Source organism: Panthera tigris, chromosome B3 (assembly GCF_018350195.1).
Source record: "Panthera tigris isolate Pti1 chromosome B3, P.tigris_Pti1_mat1.1, whole genome shotgun sequence".
Taxonomy (NCBI): domain Eukaryota; kingdom Metazoa; phylum Chordata; class Mammalia; order Carnivora; family Felidae; genus Panthera; species Panthera tigris.
This window is the reverse complement of record NC_056665.1, coordinates 110,307,166-110,330,221: the sequence shown is the minus strand read 5'-3', so window position 1 is coordinate 110,330,221 and position 23,056 is coordinate 110,307,166. Positions and strand designations below refer to the sequence as shown.

General features: G+C 45.4%; 1 protein-coding gene across 2 annotated transcripts in view; it reads right to left on the bottom strand.

Moving 5' to 3' along the window:
• Positions 1-15,884: 15,884 nt before the first annotated feature.
• The window catches only part of PPP1R36 (protein phosphatase 1 regulatory subunit 36), a 67,351-nt gene continuing 60,179 nt past the window's right edge, over positions 15,885-23,056 (bottom strand). Inside the window, exon 13 of one of the 2 annotated variants that reach the window (XM_042989886.1) lies at positions 15,885-15,969. In XM_042989886.1, the coding sequence (XP_042845820.1) occupies positions 15,907-15,969 (63 nt within the window). In that variant the 3' untranslated portion in view covers positions 15,885-15,906. Of the gene's footprint in view, positions 15,970-18,883; positions 19,047-23,056 lie in introns of those variants that run through there. The other variant, XM_042989884.1, reaches the window with a different exon arrangement.

The window sequence follows — 23,056 nt, the reverse complement described above, 5'->3', positions numbered from 1 at the left end:
TTTATTTTTTTAATGTTTATTTATTTTTGAGAGGGGGACACAGAGAATCCCAGGCAGGCTCCACACTGTCGACGCAGAGCCTGATGTGAGACTCCAACTCAGGAACTGTGAAATCATGACCTGAGCCAAAATCAAGAGTCAGATGCTTAACCAACTGAGCCACCCAGGTGCCCCAAAGCTCTTATTTTTAGATATTCATATTGAAGCATTTACAGATGATATGATGTCTAGTATTTGCTTTGAAATACTCTAGTGTGGAGCCTGGCAAATTTTTTCTGCAATAGGTCAGATAGCAAATATTTAAAATAAAAAAATTTTTTTTTTACATTTTATTTATTTTTGAGAGAGAGAGAGAGACAGAGACAGAGCACAAGCAGGGGAGGGGCAGAGAGAGAGGGGGAGACACAGAATCCGAAGCAGGCTCCAGGCTCTGAGCTGTCAGCACAGAGCCCCATGTGGGGCCCGAACCCCCCAAATCGTGAGATCGTGACCTGAGCTGGAGTCGGACGCTTAACCCACTGAGCCACCGATAGCAAATATTTTAGACGTCCTAGGCCGCATGATCTCAGTCACAACTACTCAGCCTTTCTGTGATGGGAAAACAGGTATAGATAATGCACACACATAAGGGTGGGGCTGTGTTCCAATAAAACTTTATTTATAAAAACAAGAGACAAGTTGGATGTGGCCCATGGGGTCATAGTTTGCCAATTCCAGCTGTAGTGCAAAAAATAGGAGAAGAGCAGATAGGTGAAAAAGATTGACAAAATGTTGACATTATTGAAATCAGAAGACAGGTACATAGCAGTTCATTACACTATTTCTCTGTATTTTTTTTTTTGTTTGAATATTTCCATAATAAAATTAACATTAAGTGCATCGAAGAGGTCTTTTTGCGAGGAAAGAAAACTATTTGCCTTTGACCTCTCTTCTTATCTCCCCCACCTCCTTTACTTTTGCTGTCTTTTTCTCAGATCTGTTTCACACACCCGCTCATACACACACTTTCACTTTGGTATATTTTTGAATCAAAATGAACTTCCTAGACAGCTCCATACTGCTGAGGAATGCAGCGAAATCCTTATGGTGGGTTCTCATATTCTTTCCTGGGAGACTCACAGGCCCATCTCCTCTCAGAGCTTTACAACCGTGTGAACACTTTTCCTAAAATGGAGATCCAAGGCCTCATGGCTGAGGCATACTACCCTTTGGGGAGCATTGTTGTTTGCTTATCTCTCAGCAGGAAATAGGCACGTCCCAGGGAGGATTAGAAAATTACCAGACAGGGGCGCCTGGGTGGCGCAGTCGGTTAAGCGTCCGACTTCAGCCAGGTCACGATCTCGCGGTCCGTGAGTTCGAGCCCCGCGTCAGGCTCTGGGCTGATGGCTCGGAGCCTGGAGCCTGTTTCCGATTCTGTGTCTCCCTCTCTCTCTGCCCCTCCCCCGTTCATGCTCTGTCTCTCTCTGTCCCAAAAATAAAATTAAAAAAAAAAAGAAAATTACCAGACAACTCTGGTGAAGGGCTGGGAACGTTGACTGGAAGTTGGAATCTGGTCAGAACCTCTGGGAGTTCAAGGAAAGAAATGTTAAGCTATTCATCAGGCTCCCTAAATTCTCTTGAAAGTAGATGATTACAAAACAGAAGACAACGGAGCATGTGGTCAGAGGAAAGGAATTACATACATCTCGCTTGAAACTGCCCTGACCGTGTAGGTTGAATATGTCATTTCAAATGGTGGGCCGCAGATCTACCGAGGAAAGAACAGCTGTTGACCTTTCTCTTCCAAGATCCTTCAGTGGACGACAGGGGCACCTGCCAAAGCTGCCCCTGACCAACTTCCGCATGCAGGAACAGGATGCTCTCCATCTACCCTCCATCAGCATTAGCCCCCAAGCCTCTGCCCCTACCTGGAAGGATTTCTCCCTTGAGTTACCCAATCCCCACCCTCCATTTGTAAAAGGGGAGAGGCCTTTCCTGACACCACCCGACAACACCAGCTCCTGGTGGCCCCTTTATCTATGAGCTTCTCTAGCACATTCTGGTGGTATCACCTGTTACCGCTTAATTCTGTATTGCACCATGTGCCACCGAGGATAAGTCATGCTGGCTGCTGAAAAAGAGTAACCCCCAGTTCTCAGTGACTTAACACAAAAAGTTATTTTCACTCATGTCACAATACAAAATGGGTAGTCCTGGCCAGCCAAGCATTCACGTGATGATTCAGGGTTCCCTAAGCTCTATTTTGTGGTTCCACCCTCTTTTAAGTCCTTGGAGTCCTTGTTATTCAGTTGGCAGATGAGGAAAGGGAGCACAGACAAGGCACACCCACTTCTTTTGTACAATAGCCTGTCTGTGAGAGTCATCCATATCGTGCCTTGAAACAATAGTTCATTCTCTTTTGTTGCTGTATAATATTCTATTATGTGAATATGCCACCATTTATCCACTCTGCTGATGGGCATTTGGATTATTTTCAGTTTTGGACTATTATCAACAAAGCTATTATGAATGTGTCTTCAGGTGCATATATCTACACGTTTCTGTTGGGTATGCACCTAGCAGTAGAATTGCTGAGTTGGAGAGCATGCGTATAGAAAACTTCAGTGGATGTTGCCAAATACTTTTCCAAAGTGTCTGTGCAAATGTACATGTCCACCACCATTGCAGGAGACATCCAGTGGTTCCATATCCCTGCAAACATTTGGTATTGTCCATCTGTCTCATTTAGCCACTCTGTTGAGTGTAGTGGTATCTCCTTGTGGATTGATTGGTTGATTGATTTTTCTCCTTGTAGTCTTAATTTGCATGTTTCTAATGACTAATGTTATTGAGCACCTTTTAAAAGGCTCATTGGCCACTTCAAGATTCTCTTTTGAGAATTTTCCATTCAAGTCTTTGGCTTATTTTTCTTCTCGGTAGTCCTTTTTATTATTCAGGATATGATTTTTTTTTGTCATTTTATGAATTGCAATTATAATCTCACACTCTGTGGCTTGCAGTTTTGTTGCCTTGTGTTTTTTTAATAAATACAAGTTTTAAATTTTAATGAAATGTGGAGTATCGTTCTTTTCTTTAATGGTAAAGTAATCTTTGCCTATCCCAACATCATGAATATATTCTTCTATCCTCCTTTGTTATCTTTTCGAAGTTTTATTGTTTTACCTTTCACATTTAGGTCCCTAATTTAGCCATGATTTACTTTTGTGTTTGGTATGATGTAGGGGTTCCCATTTGAATACCCCTTGTATCAGCACCATTTACTGAAAAAGACCACCCTTTCCCTGCTGTACTGCAATGTACCTTTGTTGCAGATTGGGTGATTATATATGTGGGGGTCATTGGGGGACTCTATTTTATTATTTTGGTCAATTTTCTATCCTTTCATGATACTGCATAGTTTTGATTATGGTAGCTTAAAAATCAGTAATTTGCATCTTCATTCTTACTCAAGATTATCTTTGCTATTCTTGGCACTTGGCATTTCAGAATTTCCTTATTAGTTTTACATGCACACATTTAAGTCTGTGGGGATTTTGTCAGGAATTTAATTGGCTCTATATATAACATTGAGGAGAGTTAACAGCTGCACAAATTTTTTTTCAATCCATGAACATGGTATATAACTCCTTTATTTTATCCCTTAATTTCTTTTGGTAATGTTTTACAGTTTTCTGTACACAGGTTTTGCACATCTCTTGTTACATTTATTCCCAGGTGATATTTTTTTGGTATTATTGATAATGGAACTGTTTTTTGAAATTTCACTTTCTTTTTTTTTTTTTTTTTTTTTTTTAATTTTTTTTTTCAACGTTTTTTATTTATTTTTGGGACAGAGAGAGACAGAGCATGAACGGGGGAGGGGCAGAGAGAGAGGGAGACACAGAATCGGAAACAGGCTCCAGGCTCCGAGCCATCAGCCCAGAGCCTGACGCGGGGCTCGAACTCACGGACCGCGAGATCGTGACCTGGCTGAAGTTGGACGCTTAACCGACTGCGCCACCCAGGCGCCCCTGAAATTTCACTTTCAAATTGTTTGTTGCTAGTATAACGAAATGAAGCTGACTTTTGTATACTGACTCTCTATTCAGTGATGTTGACCTTAACTATTTTGGCCTCTCTCACTTACAGTTTATTGGCCAGAACTCAGTCATATGGCCACACCTAAATGCAAGGGAGTGCCCAGGGTGAAAACTAAAGAATTTTTAGGGGGGGCGCCTGGGTGGCTCAGTCGGTTAAGCGTCCGGCTTCAGCTCAGGTCATGATCTCACAGTTCATGGGTTCGAGCCCCACGTCGGGCTCTGTTCTGACAGCTCAGAGCCTGGAGCCCGTTTCAGATTCTGTGTCTCCTCTCTCTCTCTGCCCCTCCCCTGTTCATGCTCTGTCTCTGTCTCAAAAATAAAAAATAAACAGTAAAAAAAAAAATTTTTTTTTAAAAAAAAAGAATTTTTAGGGAACACAGCAAACTCTTCCATTATACTACATTGAGATTTTAACATTCATGGATTTACCCTGCCATCTCACTATGCTGCAAGGAACTCTGAAGTTCTCCATCCGTCATAAGACAGTGTTTAGCTAATTTATAACTTAAGAGGTCTTTCAGCATGCTCTAGTTGGAAAAAAGACTGCATTAATAGTTACAGTCTGTTACTTTGGATAATCACATGGCCCCAAAGTGATCATAAAACACATATAAAATATTGCCTTGAAATTGCATGGTGGAATCCTGCCCCACAGTGTACATAAAGATTATCCTAACTATGCCAATGTTTCTATGATTTTAGATTGGCATAGAAATAAAGCACACACCACCTGCCTCCTAAGGAACTTGCAGACAATATGCCCTACCCCATGCCTCATTTTTATTATAGCTACCCAAGGCTAAAGTCAGCAAGTTGCTTCATCTTTGAATGATCTGGTTCAAAATTTTCACTCTCATAATGTGTGAACTCATGCTTTGCTTAATTGCCATTACCAGACACAAATGATTTGCTTTCTCAATTAATTTAATTTGCTTATAAAATGGCAGTGGCTAAGCCGGTGATTCAGTCACTGAACTCTGCCGGCTGGTGCTGGGCATGGCTGAGTCCTGATTGGTTAAATTTGAGGGGGGGGGGGTTGGGTCTTGAGGCTGTGCGCCATGAATGCAAGATACAGTTAACTGCTTTTGTGGTGATCAGATATGCTCTTGTTTTATATTTTACCCATAACACAATTCCGTTTGTTCTGCGTACACGTCTGACAATGTTTAGGTTAATGGATTCTGAAGCCCGGATGCTCCAAAACTCTGTCTCCCCCTAAACAGCATGCACATGTTTTGTGCAGATTACACTACTGTGACCAACGGAGAAACTTGAGCGGGAATGGGGTGCTGCCCTTTGTCACATATGCCAGGAGGATGTTTGCTGAAGCCTATGAAGGTCTGGGGCTCAGATACAATCCTGCAAGACTTTGAACCTCCGAGGAGCAGTCCCTGGCTCTGGGTAACCCTTCCAAGGAAGTCGCATCTGGCTATTGCTTCCCGTTTCACCCCAAGTCTGGCACAGAGAAAGCATTTGTGGAAGGAAGAACGGTTCAAGAGGTCATTTCCCAGCTCCACGGAACTTTATTCTCACTGTCTCCCCTCCCCTGCTCTTCTCTCCCTGGCTCCTTGGCAGATGTTTGGCTGAGAGTTTCCTAACAGAGGCTCTCTGCACCTCTCACGGCCCCTGCTCCACTCTCGCCCCAGCCCCTTGGCACAAGGGCTTTTCTCTAGACAGTCTTTCCATTTTCTGTTTTGTTTCAACATATTTCTTTCTTTTTTTTTTTTAATGTTTTTATTTATTTATTTTGAGACGGAGAGAGAGAGAGTGAGCAGGGAGGGGCAGAGAGAGAGGGAGAGAGAATCCCAAGCAGGTTCTGCACTGTCAGCACAGAGCCCCTTGTGGAGCTGGAACTCATGAACCTGAGGTGAAGCGAGATCATGACCCGAGGTGAAGTCACTCAACCAACTGAGCCACCCAGGTGCCCCTCAGTATATTTCTAAGGTTTTTTTCCCCCCATATGCTGGTAAATCCCATCTGAACCTCGATCAGTAGTTCAAATTAAAATTCAAAGGCCAGAAGCAGGGGCTAGAAGTGCCCAAGACAAAGTGGCCTCTGGGGGCCCAAGAAAAAAATCCTTGTAGCCTTTCTCCTCCACCGTGTCGACTGTAGTTCTTCTGGGCACATTCTAGCCAGAATTCCGGGTGTGCATGCGTGTTAAGGGTGTTTGTTTTGTTTTTCGGGAGAACCAGGATGGTGGATGACGGGCGGACACCCAGGGCACCCGGAAAGCCTGGGAGTAGTTTTGACACACAGGGTCAGCTGACATTCTCAAAGGGCCCAGCAGGTGGCAGTGTTTTCCACAGTGGCGGAGCCCGCCGGGGTCTGCACTGAGAGCCTGGCAAGGGGCCTGCAGACAAATTTGTGGGGTCAGAAAAACCATTCCACCTGCCTGTGTCATACTTTTTTTTTTTTGTATTGTCTTTTCCTACAGTTTATGTTTGCAACATTTTAGTAAAAATACGCAACGCAGGCTTTCGTGAACATGGTAGAAGTAAGAGGATGTGCCTCCCTTTCTCCTCACTGTGGTGCTCCCCAGGGATCTGTCCTTCCAGAAACACCCGTGGGGGTATTATTTCCAATCGTCCACTTCCCCCACCTGCCCCCCTCCACCCCCCCCGCGTGCTGCCCCATCTCTATGACGACCTGCGCTGCGAAACAGGCGAGTCAGCTCTGCAAGCACCTCGGTCACTCTCAGCTGCCACTCTCCTGGGAGAAGCAGGCACACTTCCAAGGTGGGGACCCTGAAGGATACCGTCAGAAAAACTAGTGCCCGAAGAAGCGACTACAGGAGGCGGCTGTTGGCCATGAGGAAGACATTTCAGGGCTGACGGAGGGTTTGTGTTGCTTGTCCAGCTGGCAGCTACTACAAGTTCAACAGTAACAAGTGTCTCCTCTCCCGCCCACAGCCTTCACATAAATATTTCCTTTTACCATCTGTCACACAGCCTGAAGTCTCCGTGTTGGAAATCCACCTCTTTTGATTTTGAGAATGGTCAGGTTTTCCAGAGCTTCCTACTACTACAAGTGTAAAGCCGGGGGGTGTGGGGGGGGGCATCAAACTATCAAACTGGGGTATAAACACTACAGAAGGGGGGAGGGGCTGCTTCAGGGGAATGGATGGGACTGTATACATGCACACGTGAAGAAACTCTCTGGTGTTTCCTACTGATAACGTAAGACATTTGTAAAATACTGTGCAAAGTTATGTTCACTGAAAAGTTAATCAGAGAGCTGAATATTGGGGTGCCTGGCCAGCTGGGTTGGTAGAGCCTGTGACTGTTGATTTGGGCTCATAGATTTTGAGCCCCATGTTGGGGGGTGGAGTGTGCCTATATATATATATATATATATATATATATATATATATATTTTTTTTTTTTTTTTTTAATAAAGCTAAATATTTCTAGAAATTTTGTGTTTAGAAAAGGCCACTCTGGGGCATCTGGGTGGCTCAGTTGGGTAAGTGTCCAACTTTAGCTCAGGTCATGATCTCACAGTTCGTGAGTTCGAGCCGCGCGTTGGGCTCTCTGTTCTCAGTGCAGAGCCTACTTCAGATCCTCTGTTTCCTTCTCTCTCTGCTTCTCTCCTGTGCACTCTCTCTTTCAAAAATAAAAAATAAGACATTAAAACAGGCCACTTTAACACCTCAGAGGTTTTCGTTGGAGGGACAAGCCTGAGGCAGGCTAGGAAATCTGGGAGGAAAACTTTTAATAAGTCTAGCCTTTACCTAATATTAGCTAACTTTTATTCGGTTTGTTAAAGGCCCCCTATGTGCTGTGTGGGCAACAGACACTTTGTATACGTCATGTTGTTTAGTATTGGGCTGTTTTATCAATAGGAAACCGCGGTTTCACAAAGTTTACTTGCCCACGGTCCCTAAACTCATAAGCACTAGCCAGGATTCAATCCAGAATGCAAGTCCAGATCCAGAATTCCCTGCCCCTTCTACCTGACCACAACGCAGTTATGCCAACATCACAAATCAGGGGGAGGTGACCAGCTACTGGAAGTCTCCAAAGTTCCCATAATATCAGTTGCAAGTCTTTATTTAAATAAAAGGACAGAAGTCTCACACAGGTATCTCCTGCTTTTGAAAAATCTGTGTTCTTCTATTTCGCGTTTACAAAAGACTGACATTAGTACCTGTTTTCACTAACTGAAAGAAATCCAAAGATGATTTTTGCTTTTGTGACAAAAAGCAAAAATAACACTCAGCATTTGTTTTGCAGCAACAGCCCCCCCCCCATCCCCCCCTCCACCTTTCAGCATCAAGCTGCCAGAACTTTGAACTGGGTCTGTGAGCATCTGGGCTTTATTTCGATTTATTTTGTGCATCCGTTAGCAAGATGTGTCCTACGGTATCAGAAAGGCATAGCAAAGGTTATTTTTTGGGTCCAGAAATGCTCAAAATTTTTTCCATATACATTTTGTTTTTAGAAAAGGCCACTCTGGGGCGCCTGGTTAATGGCAACCATTTCTTCACTTGAGGCCACTTCTGCCTCCAAGAGGTTTCAGAGAGCAGAGGAAACCTGTGAAGCATTCTCCTGACCTCCTGGATTTTCAGATGCTATACTGAGAAGGATTTTACCTTCCTCTCACTAGATCAGGACCGGTATTCGTTCTTAGCGACTTCTGCACAATGCAACGTACTACTCAAAAGGGAGATCTGGTTAGCCTCTGGGATGCGTGAGCAGCACTGCTAAGCCCTGACTCAGATTCTGTGTCCTTTTAAATTCCCAGCACATAGAACTTTCCATTCCTTGCCTTCCTCCACATCCACCTCCTGGCAGCTCCCACCCCCTGTGTGCGTATGCACACACACACACACACACACACACATGCACACACATATACACACATGCTCCAGAGAGCACAGGGGACAACAGGCATGAACCCATCGGTCTTCCAATGGTGACAAAGGGAATGTTGTGTGCCCCACAGAGGCAGCCTGTTTTGTTCTCAGACCTTGGGGATCAGGGCCAGCCTGTGGCATGGTTCCCATGTAATGGGGATGGTACTTGTGAATATATATTAAACTGGTGTGTTTTCTTTCCGATTAAATCATGGTGTTCTGTGGCTCTCCACCCATTTAATCAACAGGTTTCCATGCTTCAGGGAAAGGGAGATGCCAAAGAGAACAACCAGGTCATTGCTCAGCTTTGGCCTGCCAAATTCTTTTTTTTTTTTTAATCCCTTGCAAGACAACAGTAGTGAACAGTGGCCTCAAAAGTGGGGTGTGCCAACACATCGGGTGAAGGAAAAAATATTAACACTTCTATTTTCGTTTTTATCTTATCCTTTAGAATGCCTATGGTGGGGGGCACCTGGATGGCTCAGTCAGTTAAGCACCTGACTTCGGCTCAGGTCATGATCTTGTGGTTTGTGGGTTTGAGCCTCGCATCAGGCTCTGTGCTGACAGCTCTCCTGGAGCCCGCTTTGGATTCTGTGTTTTCCTCTCTCTCTTTCCCTCCCCCGGTCATGCTCTGTCTCTCTCCCTCTCTCAAAAAATGAATAAAACTAAAACAAATTTTTTTAGGGGCGCTGGGTGGCTCAGTCAGTTAAGCATCTGACTTTGGCTCAGGTCATGATCTTGCAGTTTGTGGGTTCGAGCCCCCCATCAGGCTCTGTGCTGACAGCTCAGAGCCTGGAGCCTGCTTCGGATTCTGTGTCTCCTTCTCTCTCTGGTCCTCTCCTGCTCACACTCTGTCTCTCGCTCAAAAATAAATAAAGATTGGGGCGCCTGGGTGGCGCAGTCGGTTAAGCGTCCGACTTCAGCCAGGTCACGATCTCGCGGTCCGGTCCGTGAGTTCGAGCCCCGCGTCAGGCTCTGGGCTGATGGCTCGGAGCCTGGAGCCTGTTTCCGATTCTGTGTCTCCCTCTCTCTCTGCCCCTCCCCCGTTCATGCTCTGTCTCTCTCTGTCCCAAAAATAAATAAAAAACGTTGAAAAAAAAAAATTAAAAAAAAAAATAAATAAATAAATAAATAAAGATTAAAAAAATATTTTTTTAATTTTTAAAAATTTTTAGATAAAAGACCTATTGTGGGATATGTTTTATAAAACACATAATACATTAGTATAGTATCACATATATAAAATCATAAACGTATGTATGATATACACATATATCAAATATGTCCATATTCAAAAAAAGTGTTGCTTAGAGTTTTATATGTTGACTTTTACTCCAAGCCATAGGGAGAGAGAACTTAAATATTCATTCATCTAGGGGAGAAGCAGATCACATTTCCAGTGTGAGAAAGTGGGAGAAAGAAGAGGAAGAGAAGCAAATAGTGTGAGGAAGGGGGACATGTCCCACTCTCTATTTGGGCTTGGGACCCTGTTGGGTCAGTCTCGGAGACTCCTAGAGCAGTGGGCTATTCCTTCTTTCCTCGGGCACCTTAGGGAAAGTCCGCATCCAACCTGGGTGGCCAAGGCTGATGATGGTGAAGAGGTAGGTGGGCTGCAAGAGGCTCTCACGGAGCCCTAAACTCTGCAGTTCTCTGTAAGTACTTACTTGGAACCAGTAGAGCACGGAAAGTTGAGGGAGGGTGAGAGGCCACAGAATGTTAAGAACCAAATGACCAGAAGGACAATTGATGCGGGAGCCAAAGAGCCTGCTGAGACCAGCTTCACCTGAGTGAGCACTTGGCAGGCACTGGATATTCAAAAGCCAGATCAAACCAGTCACCCTACAGAGAAGACCAGGAAGGACGAGGAGGATGGCTCCCAGACCCACCACCCTCATGAGGACATGTGCATAGCCATTCCCACTCGGACGCTCCTGCGACAAAATATCATTTGTTATGGGTTGAATTGCGTCCCCCACCAAATTTATATGTTGAATTCCTAACCCTTTAATAAGATTTCTGCACCCAATCTCAGTGTGGCGAGAGGGGTTTTTCACACACCACCAAGCAATTCTCCGACACCAGCTGGGGGTCCCACAATTTAACTCAGTTCTGACGCTGTCTACCCAGCGATAACATCAGGTTCCACAGGTAAAGGGCTCGGTCCTACTAGACTGCCCTCCCTCCGATACTTCAGATGCCAATTGTAAGCCCAGGTTATCACCCGTGCTTCTTATTGGAGGTTCCAGTGACCTCCCACACACACACCACCCCACCCCCCGCTTTTGGATTTGATTAATTTGCTACAGTGGCTCACAGAACTCAGGGAAACATTTTATTGATGGAAGACACGCATACGGTGAGGTATGAGCAAAGGGCACAAGGCTCCCATGCCCTGGCTGAGCATACCACTGCCCTTGAATCACACCGTCCTGAACGCACTGTGAACTCCATCCTTTTGGGTTTTTACACAGGCGTCTTTACATAGGCACAATGGATTATATCATTGGCCATTGGCAATTGAGTCACCCTGCAGCCCTGCTCCTAGTGCCAAAAATGGGGGCGGGGGGGGGGGGTGCAGACTGAAAGTTCCAGCCCTCAAATCACAAGGTTGGCTTCGCTGGCAACCAGCCCCATCCTTAGGTGTGGTCCAAGGTTAACTTCATTAACACAACAGAGGACACCTTTATTGCTCTCATCACTTGGGAAATACCCAGAGTTTTAGGAGCTCTGTGTCAGAAATAGGACAAAGGCCAAATATAAACTTCTTACCAGAAATCGCAGTATCACACCCCTAGTACCTCACAATGTGGCCTTATTTGGAAATCAGATTGGTGCAGATAGAATTAAGATGAGGTCATATTGAATAGGATGAGTCCCTAGTTCATGACTTGTACCCTTATATAAAATGGGAAACTGGGAGACATAATCAACCCTACTAACACCTTGACTTTGGACCTCCAGCTTCCAGAACTGAGAGACGATCAATTTCTATTGTTTCAGCTACTCAGACTGTGGTCCTTTCTTACAGCAATGCCAGCAAATTAATACACCATCTTTCCTAAAGGCCCAAGGTGTGTGGGGAGAAATCTGAAAGACTAGATCTATAGCCAAGAGGGGCTGAGCGAGCCTGGAGAGATTATTCTAAACTAAAAGAAAATGAGGTCTTTTGAATTCCCTTTCAAAGAGACAAGTGGAAGTCTCTGCACCCACCAGAGGAAATAGAGTCCGTAGAGGAAGGTAAGAACGATCACAAGGAATGTTGCCCTTTTCTGTACATCTGAGTATACTAAGATTTCCACCCAGCTCCACTCAATCTCTCAGAGATTTTGGCCTCCTGTTCCTCTGTTTCTGGGCCACCAGAGCCCAGCCTCCTGGATATTTTATGTTTTCCAGTCTGGTCACTTATGATATTATAGTCTTATACTAAATCCCAGCCTCCTTGCTCCTGGCTTAGGCCCGGGCAGCAGCTTCATAAGTTGTACGGGGCCAGTGACCCACTGGAGCGGTCTGGGCAAGCTCACAAGATTTTGAATTTTCAGGAAGCTTAGGAGCCAGTTGTTAAATACAGGCATTATTTAAAATTAAATTACAGGGGTGCCTGGGTGGCTCAGTTGGTTGAGCATCTGACTTTGGCTCAGGTCATGATCTTGTGGTCCATGGGTTTGAGCCCCATGTTGGGCTCTGTGCTGACAGCTCAGAGCCTGGAGCCTGCTTCGGAGTCTGTGTCTCCCTCTCTCTCTGCCTCTCCCCTACTCACGTTCTGTCTCTCTTTCTTTTTTCTTTTTTTTAAATCTTTTTATTTATTTTTGAGACAGAGACAGAGCATGAGCAGGGGAGGGGCAGGGAGGGAGACACAGAATCCAAAGCAGGCTCTAGGCTCTGAGCTGTCAGCAAAAAGCCCGATGTGGGGCTCGAACTCATGGACTGTGAGATCACGACCTGAGCCAAAGTCTGACGCCCAACCGACTGAGCCACCCAGGTACCCCCCTTTTTTGTAAAATTTTTAAAAATGTTTTTATGTCTCTCTTTCAAAAATAAATAAACATTAAAATTTTTTAATAAAAAAAATTAAATTACACAGTGAAATAAATTGTAGAGTTTTCAAAAAGTAATAAATAGAAGCGTAGCTTGGCAGATACATTACGTTTTCTTACAAATTGAAGGTTCGTGGCAACCTTACACTGAGCAAGTCTATCAGCAGCATTTTTCCAACTACATTTGTTCACTTCCTATCTCTGTGCCACATGTTAGTAATTCTTGCAAGATTTCAAAGTTTGTCATTATTATCGTATTTGTTATGGTGACCTGTAATCAGTATGATTCACTGAAAGCTCAGATGATGGTTAGCATTTTTTAGCAATAAAGTATTTTTATTTTTAGCAATAAAGTATTTTTTATAATTTTTAAAATGTTTATTTACTTATTTTTGAGAGAGACAGCACAAGCAGGGGAGAGAAAGAGAGAGAGAGAGAGAGAGAGAGAGAGAGACAGAATGAATCTGAAGTAGGCTCCAGGCTCTGAGTTATCAGAGCAGAGTCATGTGGGGCTCGAATTCATGAACCCTGAGGTCATGACCTGAGCCAAAGTCAGATGCTTAACCGACTGAGCCACCCAGGTGCCCCAATAAAGTATTTTTATTTATTTATTTATTTATTTATTTATTTATCTATTTTTCTTATTTTTTATTTTTTAATTTACATCCAAGTTAGTTGGCATATAGTGCAATAATGATTTCAGGAGTAGATTCCAGTGATTCATCCCCTACATATAATACCTAGTACTCATCCCAACAAGTGTCCTCCTTAATGCCCCTTACCCATTTAGCCCATCCCCCTTTCCATACCCCTCCAGCAACCCTCAGTTTGTTCTCCATATTTAAGAGTTTCTTACATTTTGTCCTCCTCCCTGTTTTTATAGTATTTTTGCTTCCCTTCCCTTGTGTTCATCTGTTTTGTATCTTAAATTCTACACTATGAGTGAAGTCATATGATATTTGTCTTTCTCTGACTAATTTTGCTCTGCATAATACCCTCTAGTTCCATCCACATAGCTGCAAATGGCAAGATTTCATTCTTTTTGATTGCCGTGTAGTACTCCAGTGTATATATATACCACTTCTTCTTTATCCATTCATCCATCGATGGACATTTGGGCTCTTTCCGTACTTTGGCTATTGTTGATAGTACTGCTACAAACATGGGGGTGCATGAGTCCCTTCGAAACAGCACACCTGTATCCCCTGGATAAATGCCTAGTAGTGCAATTGCTGGGTCATAGGGTAGTGCTATTTTTCATTTTTTGAGGAACTTCCATACTATTTTCCAGAGTGGCTGCACCAGTTTGCATTCCCACCAGCAGTGCAAAAGAGATCCTCTTTCTCCGCATCCTTGCCAACATCTGTTGTTTCCTGAGTTGTTAATGTTAGCCATTCTGACAGGGGTGAGGTGGTATCTCATTGTGGTTTTGATTTGTATTTCCCTGATGATGAGTGATGTTGAGCATTTTTTCATGTGTCTGTTAGTCATGTGTCTTCTTTGGATATTTGTTTTATGCCCAATAAAATATCTTTAAATTAAGGTATGTACATTGTTTTTTTTATACATGGTGCTGTTGCACACTTAATAGACTACAGTATAGTGTAAACATAACTTTTATATGCACTGGGAAACCAAAAAAATTCATTTGACTCACTATATTGTGATACTCGCTTTATTTCAGTGGTCGGGAACCAAACCCACACTATCTCTAAGGTATGCCTGTGTTCAAAAATCAACATTTCCTAATTATTTTGGTGAGGGAAACAAAGGCAAGAGAAAGTAGCTTAAATGAAATTTCCTTACAGCTTGTAGCCCACTGATTGACGCCTGAAACATGCAGAGCGTGACTTTCCTCAAGGAACTCATGGCTGCCTTACTTCCTTAATGTGTCTGTTTCATTAAAGACTGAAATTAACCTTAACAGTTGCTAGCCTGTCAAGGTCCCGAAAGCCTTGCTTCCAAATTCCTTAGAGACTTATGCAATCCCTAACCCCCACTAATTAAAAAGCGTATGATCAGTCACTCTTCACAATCCCATGCCGCTCTTTCTGCCCACAGGTCCTGTCATAAAAATCACCTTTTTGCACCAAAACAAGTCTCAAGAATTCTTTCTTAGCTTTTCACTCATGAACCCCACTTCAAATTTCATCAGTCTCACTCTAGTTTATGATTACCTGTGCTTCTGGGGTGCCTGCGTGGGTCAGTCGGTTGAGCGTCCGACTTCGGCTCAGGTCATGATCTCATGGTCTGTGAGCTCAAGCCCCGCATCGGGCTCTGTGCTGACAGCTGGGAGCCTGGAGCCAGGAGCCGGGAGCCTGGAGCCAGGAGCCGGGAGCCTGGAACCTGCTTCTGATTCTGTGTCTCCCTCTCTCTCTGCCCCTCCCTTGCTCACCCTCTGTCTCTCTCTCAAAAATAAATAAACGTTAAAAAAAAAACCCTGATTATCTGTGCTTTAGAGGTTGTTTGTATCTATTGCCTCTGTATGGTGGAAATAACTTTATAATGAATTGCTACTGTGCATTTCTTGCCTATTTCATGTTCAGTGAAGTCATGCTGGTAGCTTGAAATCGACTATGGTGGCAGCATTTACACCCTGGAAACTGGCAAATGCTTCAGCACCACCACCCCCTTCCAGGAGTGCCCGCTGGATTTTACCAGCATGCTATTGCATAGATGCTGACACGGGTGTCTTTGTTCTGATAAAGTAGCAGATGAACCACAAAAAGCTTGAGAAACAACTGTTATCAGGTGTGCCCTGGTCTGATTTGGGATTGAAACCATCGAGAAGCGATGAAAACAAACCCAGTCTTTCACAGCTCCACTGAGGAGGGAGATACCCAGTGAGACCACCCCTGTGTTCCCAGACTTGGTTGGGACCCTGAACAAGTAGCTACTGACCTCAGTATCTGTGTTCTCTTTTGCCACTATCGAAGATTCACAGTGCTGAGCAGGGAACCTCTGAGCTGGCTTCTACCGAACCATTTCTAGTCCGGCTTCCCTGCAGCAAGAGAATGAGGAAACTGAGATGGGCCCCAACCTCCAGGACCAAATCACGGCACTCTGAAATCCACTCTGTAAACAACCCCCCTCCGCTGACCAACAGGGTATTTTTACTAGCTGGCGGAGCTGAATCCTTGGGAAGACTGCTCTCTTTACAGAGTAACAGGTATAAAAATAGCAGGTGGCCCCACTTCGGTGATAGGTGCCAAGCACAGTGGTTCTGGGACCACAACAAGTCACGGCAGCGCTCAGCGCTCGGGGGCTGAGCAGGGCTTGTAACCAGATCCGCCACTTAACCAACTATGTGGCCCTGGGCGAGCAATGATCTGTCTAAGCCTCCCATTTCCTCATCTGTAAAGCAGGGAAACAGAGACTGTCAACAGTTGAATGAGCAAGATCAAGAGATTTAAGTATATATTTTCCAGAGTTATAATGTTAATCAATGAATGCAGCAGAGGAGAAGTAGTAGTTTACATATACATAAATGGGAAGGGGGTGTCGTAGAGCTGGTGACATAATCTAAACCATTGCTATGACAGCAGAACAACAGAATTCAAGCATATCATTTAGAGAGAAGGGGTAACTCCCAGAAGCAGTAAAAAACAGAGCGGGTAAATTAGTTACCTTTAGGCTCTGGGACTCAAGGTGCGAAGAGTCACAGCTGTTGCTTTTCATTGCTGGATTTTCCGATTTGGGGTGTTTTTTTTTTTTTTTACTTCTTAATCCTATTCATGTGTTCCCTCGATTCAATTTTCAAAGAAGAAGATAGCTGTGTATTATATTAGCTAGGATTGTAGCCTCTTGAAAAGTGAGTTGATTTCATTTGTTCTTTTCTCCGGAGTTGAGTTTACATGCCTTGCGATGGGAACACTGGAAATAGTTTGTTTTCATAGTTTCTAGGCTTTGTAAGTTTCTGTAGCTCCTTTAAGTCTGGTTTGCATGTCTCTTGATTTATATGTTGGTGAATCATTCCAAATAAAGCCTTCTTTTCTTGCAGAAATGTGTGAAGAAATGGCACCGGATGATTCAGAGTTTGAAATGAATGCTTTCATCCCCAGAGCACTAAGCCGGGCAGCCGGAGTCTGCCTCGGGCTTGGTGTCTCCAGCAAACCCCACGCCCACCCCCAGCCCCACCCCCATCTCCAGGCCAAATAGGAAATCTTGGCCCTGTCAACCCCCAATTCACAGTCTTGTAAGGGGTGTTTGGAGAGGCTTCAGGAGACCCACAAACCCCCAGAATTACATACGCAACCGTGTGCTTTCCTGGGAAGAGTCTGTAGTCTTCAGAGTTTTAGTCTCCAGGACCCTAGAACTGAGGGTTAGACCCTAGAACTGTAGGTCTCTGATACTCCTGCCGAAACAAACTTAAGTGGTTTTTACACCCATAGAAACAGTAAGGACTGTGATTCTCCACCCCTCCTTGTGTTTGTAACTAGAGTGGTGGCTAACAGCTCCAACTCTGGACCAGACTGCCTGGGTTCGAAGCCTACTTCCACCGTGTCCCAGCTGTGTGGCCTCAAGCAAATGACTTAACCTCTCTGTGCCCCTGCACTCTCAATTCGAGCCTGGGGCCAGTAATCGCACCTACCTCGCTGGCTTGTTTTTCTGAGGGTGAAATGAGTTAGTACAGATAAAGCGCTTAGAACAGAGCAGAGTTAGGTGGTCTTTGGCCCATCCTTCAGGCAGACTGACAGTTCCAAGAGATCACCCCCAGCTGAACTGTGTGGGTAAATCTTCTGTGTGCCTGCAGATGTAGGTGAAGCGCATCCTGGTAATCATGCCTTAGAAGGCCCTACATGCACAGCTGACACCACAGAGCTCCTTGGAAAAGAGCAGAGCCTTCCAGTTGATGGGCGTTGTGTGTTGAGGGGCGGGCGTCAGAGGTCAGGGTGATTCCTGTATTAAGCACCCCTTCCATGGCCTCCTGGGACCCCTTTATTTGCTGGGAAGCATGAACAGGGGAGGGTCAGAGAGAGAGGGAGACACAGAATCTCAAACAGGCTCCAGGCTCCGAGCTGTCAGCACAGAGCCCGACGCGGGGCTCGAACTCACAGACCACGAGATCATGACCTGAGCCGAAGTCAGACGCTCAACCGACTGAGCCACCCAGGCGCCCCATCTGAGAAGTCTTTTGTGAGCACCTCCTCCCTGCATGAAACCTGTTGTTCTTCCCTGGGGACCCCCTACACCCTGTGCCCCTGCGTGCCTTTCCCTGTGCCGAGCCATGTTCCCACATTAGCTCATTTACTCCTCACGACAACCCCTGGAGTAAACAGAAGAGATTATTATCCCCCCATTACAGATCAGGAAATTTAGGCTGGGAGAATCTTCTTTATAAAACATCTCTTGGAGGCCAGGACCATGCTTCAATCCCCTTCTACAGACTTCCTCTGTTTCTACCTAATTCCAGCAGCACTTTTTTTTTTTTGCCATTAATTTGTTTCAAATCTCCTGTGACCCTCCTGAAGACAGATCATATCTAATTCATTTCTGTACCTCAAACATCCATCACAGTGTGTAGCACACAGTAGGTATTCAATAAATGGATGGATGGATCTTGAATTCAGGCTCTGCAAAATTTCTGTCCCAGCTCTCCCCAGATTACAACCTTGAAAAAAGGCCTCCAGCCTTGGGGCACCTGGGTGGCTCAGTCCGTTAAGCGTCGGACTGTTCCCGTCCACTCAGGTCATGATCTCACGATTGGTGAGTTCAAGCCCCTGTGGAGCCCTGTACTGACAGCACTGAGCCTGCTTGGGATTCTCTCTCTCTCTCTCTCTCTCTCTCTCTCTCTCTCTCAAAATAAATAAATAAAACATTTTTTTTTAAAGCTTCCGGCTTTGATCTCATGATTTTTAAGCAATTAATTCAATAAACAAGTATTTATTTAGTGTCTACTATGTGGCAAGCAGGGAGGATACAGCAGGAAACAAAACAGCAGAACCTCCTACAGGTGCTCGTGTTCTCTTCTCATGGACAGAACCTTCGTGGGGACCTCCTCTCGGCAGCACCATCATGATGCCTCTTGCTAGAAGACTGTGGTGAACAGTACAGACATGCCCTCTTGGAGTTCCAACCCTGATGAATAAATACACGGATAGCAACAAAAAAACTACTCCCACACTCAAACCAAAATACCGCCAGCTCCCAGGCAGGTTAACAGTCCCGGGGCCCCTGTGTCAGGCACAGGCCTCCTGGTGTCCTCCTCTGGGTTCATTGTTCCCACTTCCTGGGCCGCTGCTTCCCCCACCTCCCTCCTCCCGGGTGCTGACCCGGGGGAAGAGCCTGGGCAGGTCCAGGACGCTGCCGTCTCGCCTGGGCTGCTGTCGGTGGCATGGGGATCGGGGGGAGAAAGTGCTGCCAGGAGCGCAGGGTGGGGAAGCCAGGAGCTGAGGCGAGAGCTGGCTCTGGGTTGGTGGCAACTGGGACACTGGAGGTCACTTGCAGGGACATACTTCAGAGGCGCTGAGACTGACCAGGGGCCCAAAGTCACAGGGCTCACCACATACGTCTTTCCTGGTATCTTCCTTACAGGCACAGATTTTTGACTATGAAATCCCCTGTAGCTGTGGAAGGGATGGCAAGTATCATCTCTCACCACAAAGAAAATCTCAGATTATGAAGGCTCCGTGCAGAGCCCAGAAGGTGAGTCAGACCAACCCTTGAGTCTTTCCTTCCAGTTGCCCCTCTATCCACCCTACAAGACAAACACAGCTGTGAAGCCATCGGACCTCCTTACACAATGCAACAGGGTCTTCAGCAGCCCTTTCTGGGTCTCCCGCGCGTGCTCACCTTCCACCCAACTAACCCTGGGCACCATTGGTCTAACACCCTCTTCCACACACCCCTGCAGCTTCCGTAATCAGCTATTTTCACTTCAGTGACTTTATATACGTGCATTGGGTTACTTGGGGTGGATGTGGGGAGGCTGGAATTTAGAGGCTTCTTCACCTTCCAGGGTCCAGATCACCTCTTGATTTGGAGGTATAGGGCTGCAGCCTAAGAGGATTCTCTTATTCTATTAAACCAGTTGAAGGAGAAAGCCCAGAAGGAAATCAGAGTAAAGGAGGGGGTCACAGCATAGGTGCCTGGACGTACTGGGTTTGCCCTTACTTTTACACAGTGTGGAGCCCCTTTACTTTCTTCCCTCCCTTTCCCCCTGAATAACGCTTCCTTGATTTTTAAGATTCAGTTTAAGGAGCCTCTTCTAAGTCACCTTCCCAGAACCCTCCAGTCCACGGTGACCTTAAGTTGCTGTGGATGTGTAGAGCTGTCACTGCACACGCAGCACATTCAATCACGTGTTGCCGCTGCGTCTTCTCCTGGGTTGAGAACTGGATCTGTTCAGTTTTGGCCACTGGGGTCTGCATGGAGAATACCCTTGAGTGCACAGTCTACAAGGCGAACTCCTTGGGGGCAGAGGGCGTGCCTCTACCTCTGGGAACCTCCCTCGCCCTCTGGCTCCCTGACAGGGTGTGTAAGGGCACACCTCCTTGCTGATCGATGACTGATTCAAGGTGAAAACTTGCTCCATCATTTGATTTCACTCTCGATAAGACAGGGAGGTAGCTGGCACTTTGGGAAGGTGCCCATACCTTGTCTGTTCTTTGGCTCATGTGCTGTTTCAGCAAAAACCAAGGCTGAAGAGAAATCCAGAGGAGTGGAAATTACAGGGAACACTGCTTTTCTCGGCGTGTGTTCCAAAGCAATGATAAAACATCCAAGTACACTTCCATTCCTAGCTCAGAAACCACAACAGACGGAAGCAAGTGTGGGTAGTAATTAGAGGCCAAGGTGAGGGAACAGAGTCATCCATCAGGCCCTGGAAAACCTCATCAAAGGAAATCAGCAGAGAGAATAAATGCTCCTTGGGTTTGTTTTGGAAGAAAGGACGGGGGGTTATGTCCTGGCTCCTGCAAGTACAAGAGACTTGGCACTGGCTCGGACCATCCAAAGATCAACCCAGTAATTATGTGTTGTGGGCAGGGCCAGCCTGGTTTCTCAGTGCCACAGCCACTTCCTGTGGTGGGTGGCAAGTCTATGAGGCACAGTGATGCCAAGCTTTCTCGGCTCTCTACTCTGTGGAGAAGTTAGAATAAGGCCAAAGAGCATGGTCTAGAAACACATAGGGAGCCACTGTGAAGGTCATTTGAGCAAGATGCACCAGGTTTCAACCAGAACGGCTAGCTCTTTATGAACAGAAGCTAAGCCACGGAACGTGTTCTGGTGGCAAAACCAGTCTGGGAGAAAATGGATCTCCTGGATGAAGAGGCGCTCGCAGGCAGGAAGAGAATGAGGAAGCACCTTCTCTGACCTGGGCCAGCGGACAGTGTGGCCAACTTCATAATCTTTCCCCAGAACTGTACAGAAGCATCCAGGGATTTCTGACCCTGTGAGAAGTTTAGGATCATGGTTGCCACTCTCTCCCTTAGCCCTGGCGTTGGTACCCTCTCTTAAGGGAGATGGCTTCTTTCCCTTCACCCCACCAAATCAACTAAATCAAAATGACCTACTTTGGTGAAAGTTAGTACTTGGGTACCTTCACGTACAGGAGCTTAGGGAGTGGGAGGTACCCAAGAGGAGGAAGTTGTGGTTCCCACAATTTTGGAGGGGAAATGGACTCAAAGGAGGGAAATGGCCATTGGGGATGACAGCTTTGGGAGTGTCTCTCCAAAAAGGAGTCCTTCCCAGGGTAATGCACCCCATGGAGTAACACTCCAGGGTGTCCATCCCTTACGCCCATGTGACTGGGTGGCCCAGGTCCGGGAATGAGGACCACCCACAGAGCCCCTTTGAGGTTAGGGTCTCCAAAGGACCAACCGGAGGTCTCATTAGCTCCACCTCCGTGAAGATCGTGGAATAAAGCCTTGCCCATAGTGAGTGCCAATGATCTCGATAGGACATTTGTGCAAAATCCGCTTACCTCGTGTAAACCCTTTAAATTTTTAGGAGGTGCCCATACTGAGATGTGTTACTCAGCATTATAGGAGTTATTTCCTCACATGCTATGGTTGGCATGCAGTTCACCGACTTGGTAAAGATAGCTAGTAAGCTAGAGAACAACATGTCTGCTGTCTCTTTTTTAGTTCTCTACAGACATATGTCACCACAAAGTCTTTGAATTTTCTTTCCCAGCTGTATTGAGATATAACTGATTGAATATATTTAAAGATGCAAAAAATTAAGCAATTCATTTAAATAATAATTTCAACAATTATTTTTATGTATTTGCTAACGTTTATATTAATATTTGTTCATGGGACAAGATCTAGAAAAACCCAGAAAATTATTAAAACAATCCTTCATCTTTTTTTTTTTTTAATTTTAGAGAGAAAGAGAGCAGAGGAGAGGGGCAGAGGGAGAGAGAGAATCCCAAGCAGGCTCCACGCTCAGCACAGAGCCTATAGGGGACTTGATCCCATGCCCCTGGGATCATGACCCAGGCCGAAATCCAATGCTTAACCAACTGGGCCACCCAGCTAAATAATCTTTTTGGTTAAAATAATCTTTTAGGGGCACCTAGGTGGCTCAGTCAGTTAAATGTCCGACGTCGCCTCAGGTCATGATCTCACTGTTCCCGAGTTTGAACCCTGTACTGGGCTCTGTGCTGACAGCTCAGAGCCTGGAGCCTGTTTCAGATTCTGTGTCTCCCTCTCTGTCTCTACCCCTCCCCCACTTGTGCTCTCTCTCAAAAATAAATAAACACTAAAAATTGTTTTAAATAATCTTTTAATCTCTTATAATTGCACAAATCAGAGTTAGCCACCACTCCCTTGCTGTAAATATGCTTCCAGTATTCTCCCTGCCCTCCTTTCTACTTGTATCTTTATTGATTTATTTTTTAAGTTTATCCATTTTGAGAGAGATAGAGAAAGTGTTGGTGCGAGCAGGGGAGGGGCAGAGAGAAACAGAATCCCAAGCAGGCTTCTTGCTGCCAAGTGCAGAGCTGACATGGGGCTCGATCCCATGAGATCTCACAATCTCGATCATGAGATCACGACCTCAGCCGAAATCAAGAGTTGGATTCTTAACCGACTGAGCCACCCAGGTGCTCCCCACCCCTTTTTATTTTAAAAGTTGAGATCCTA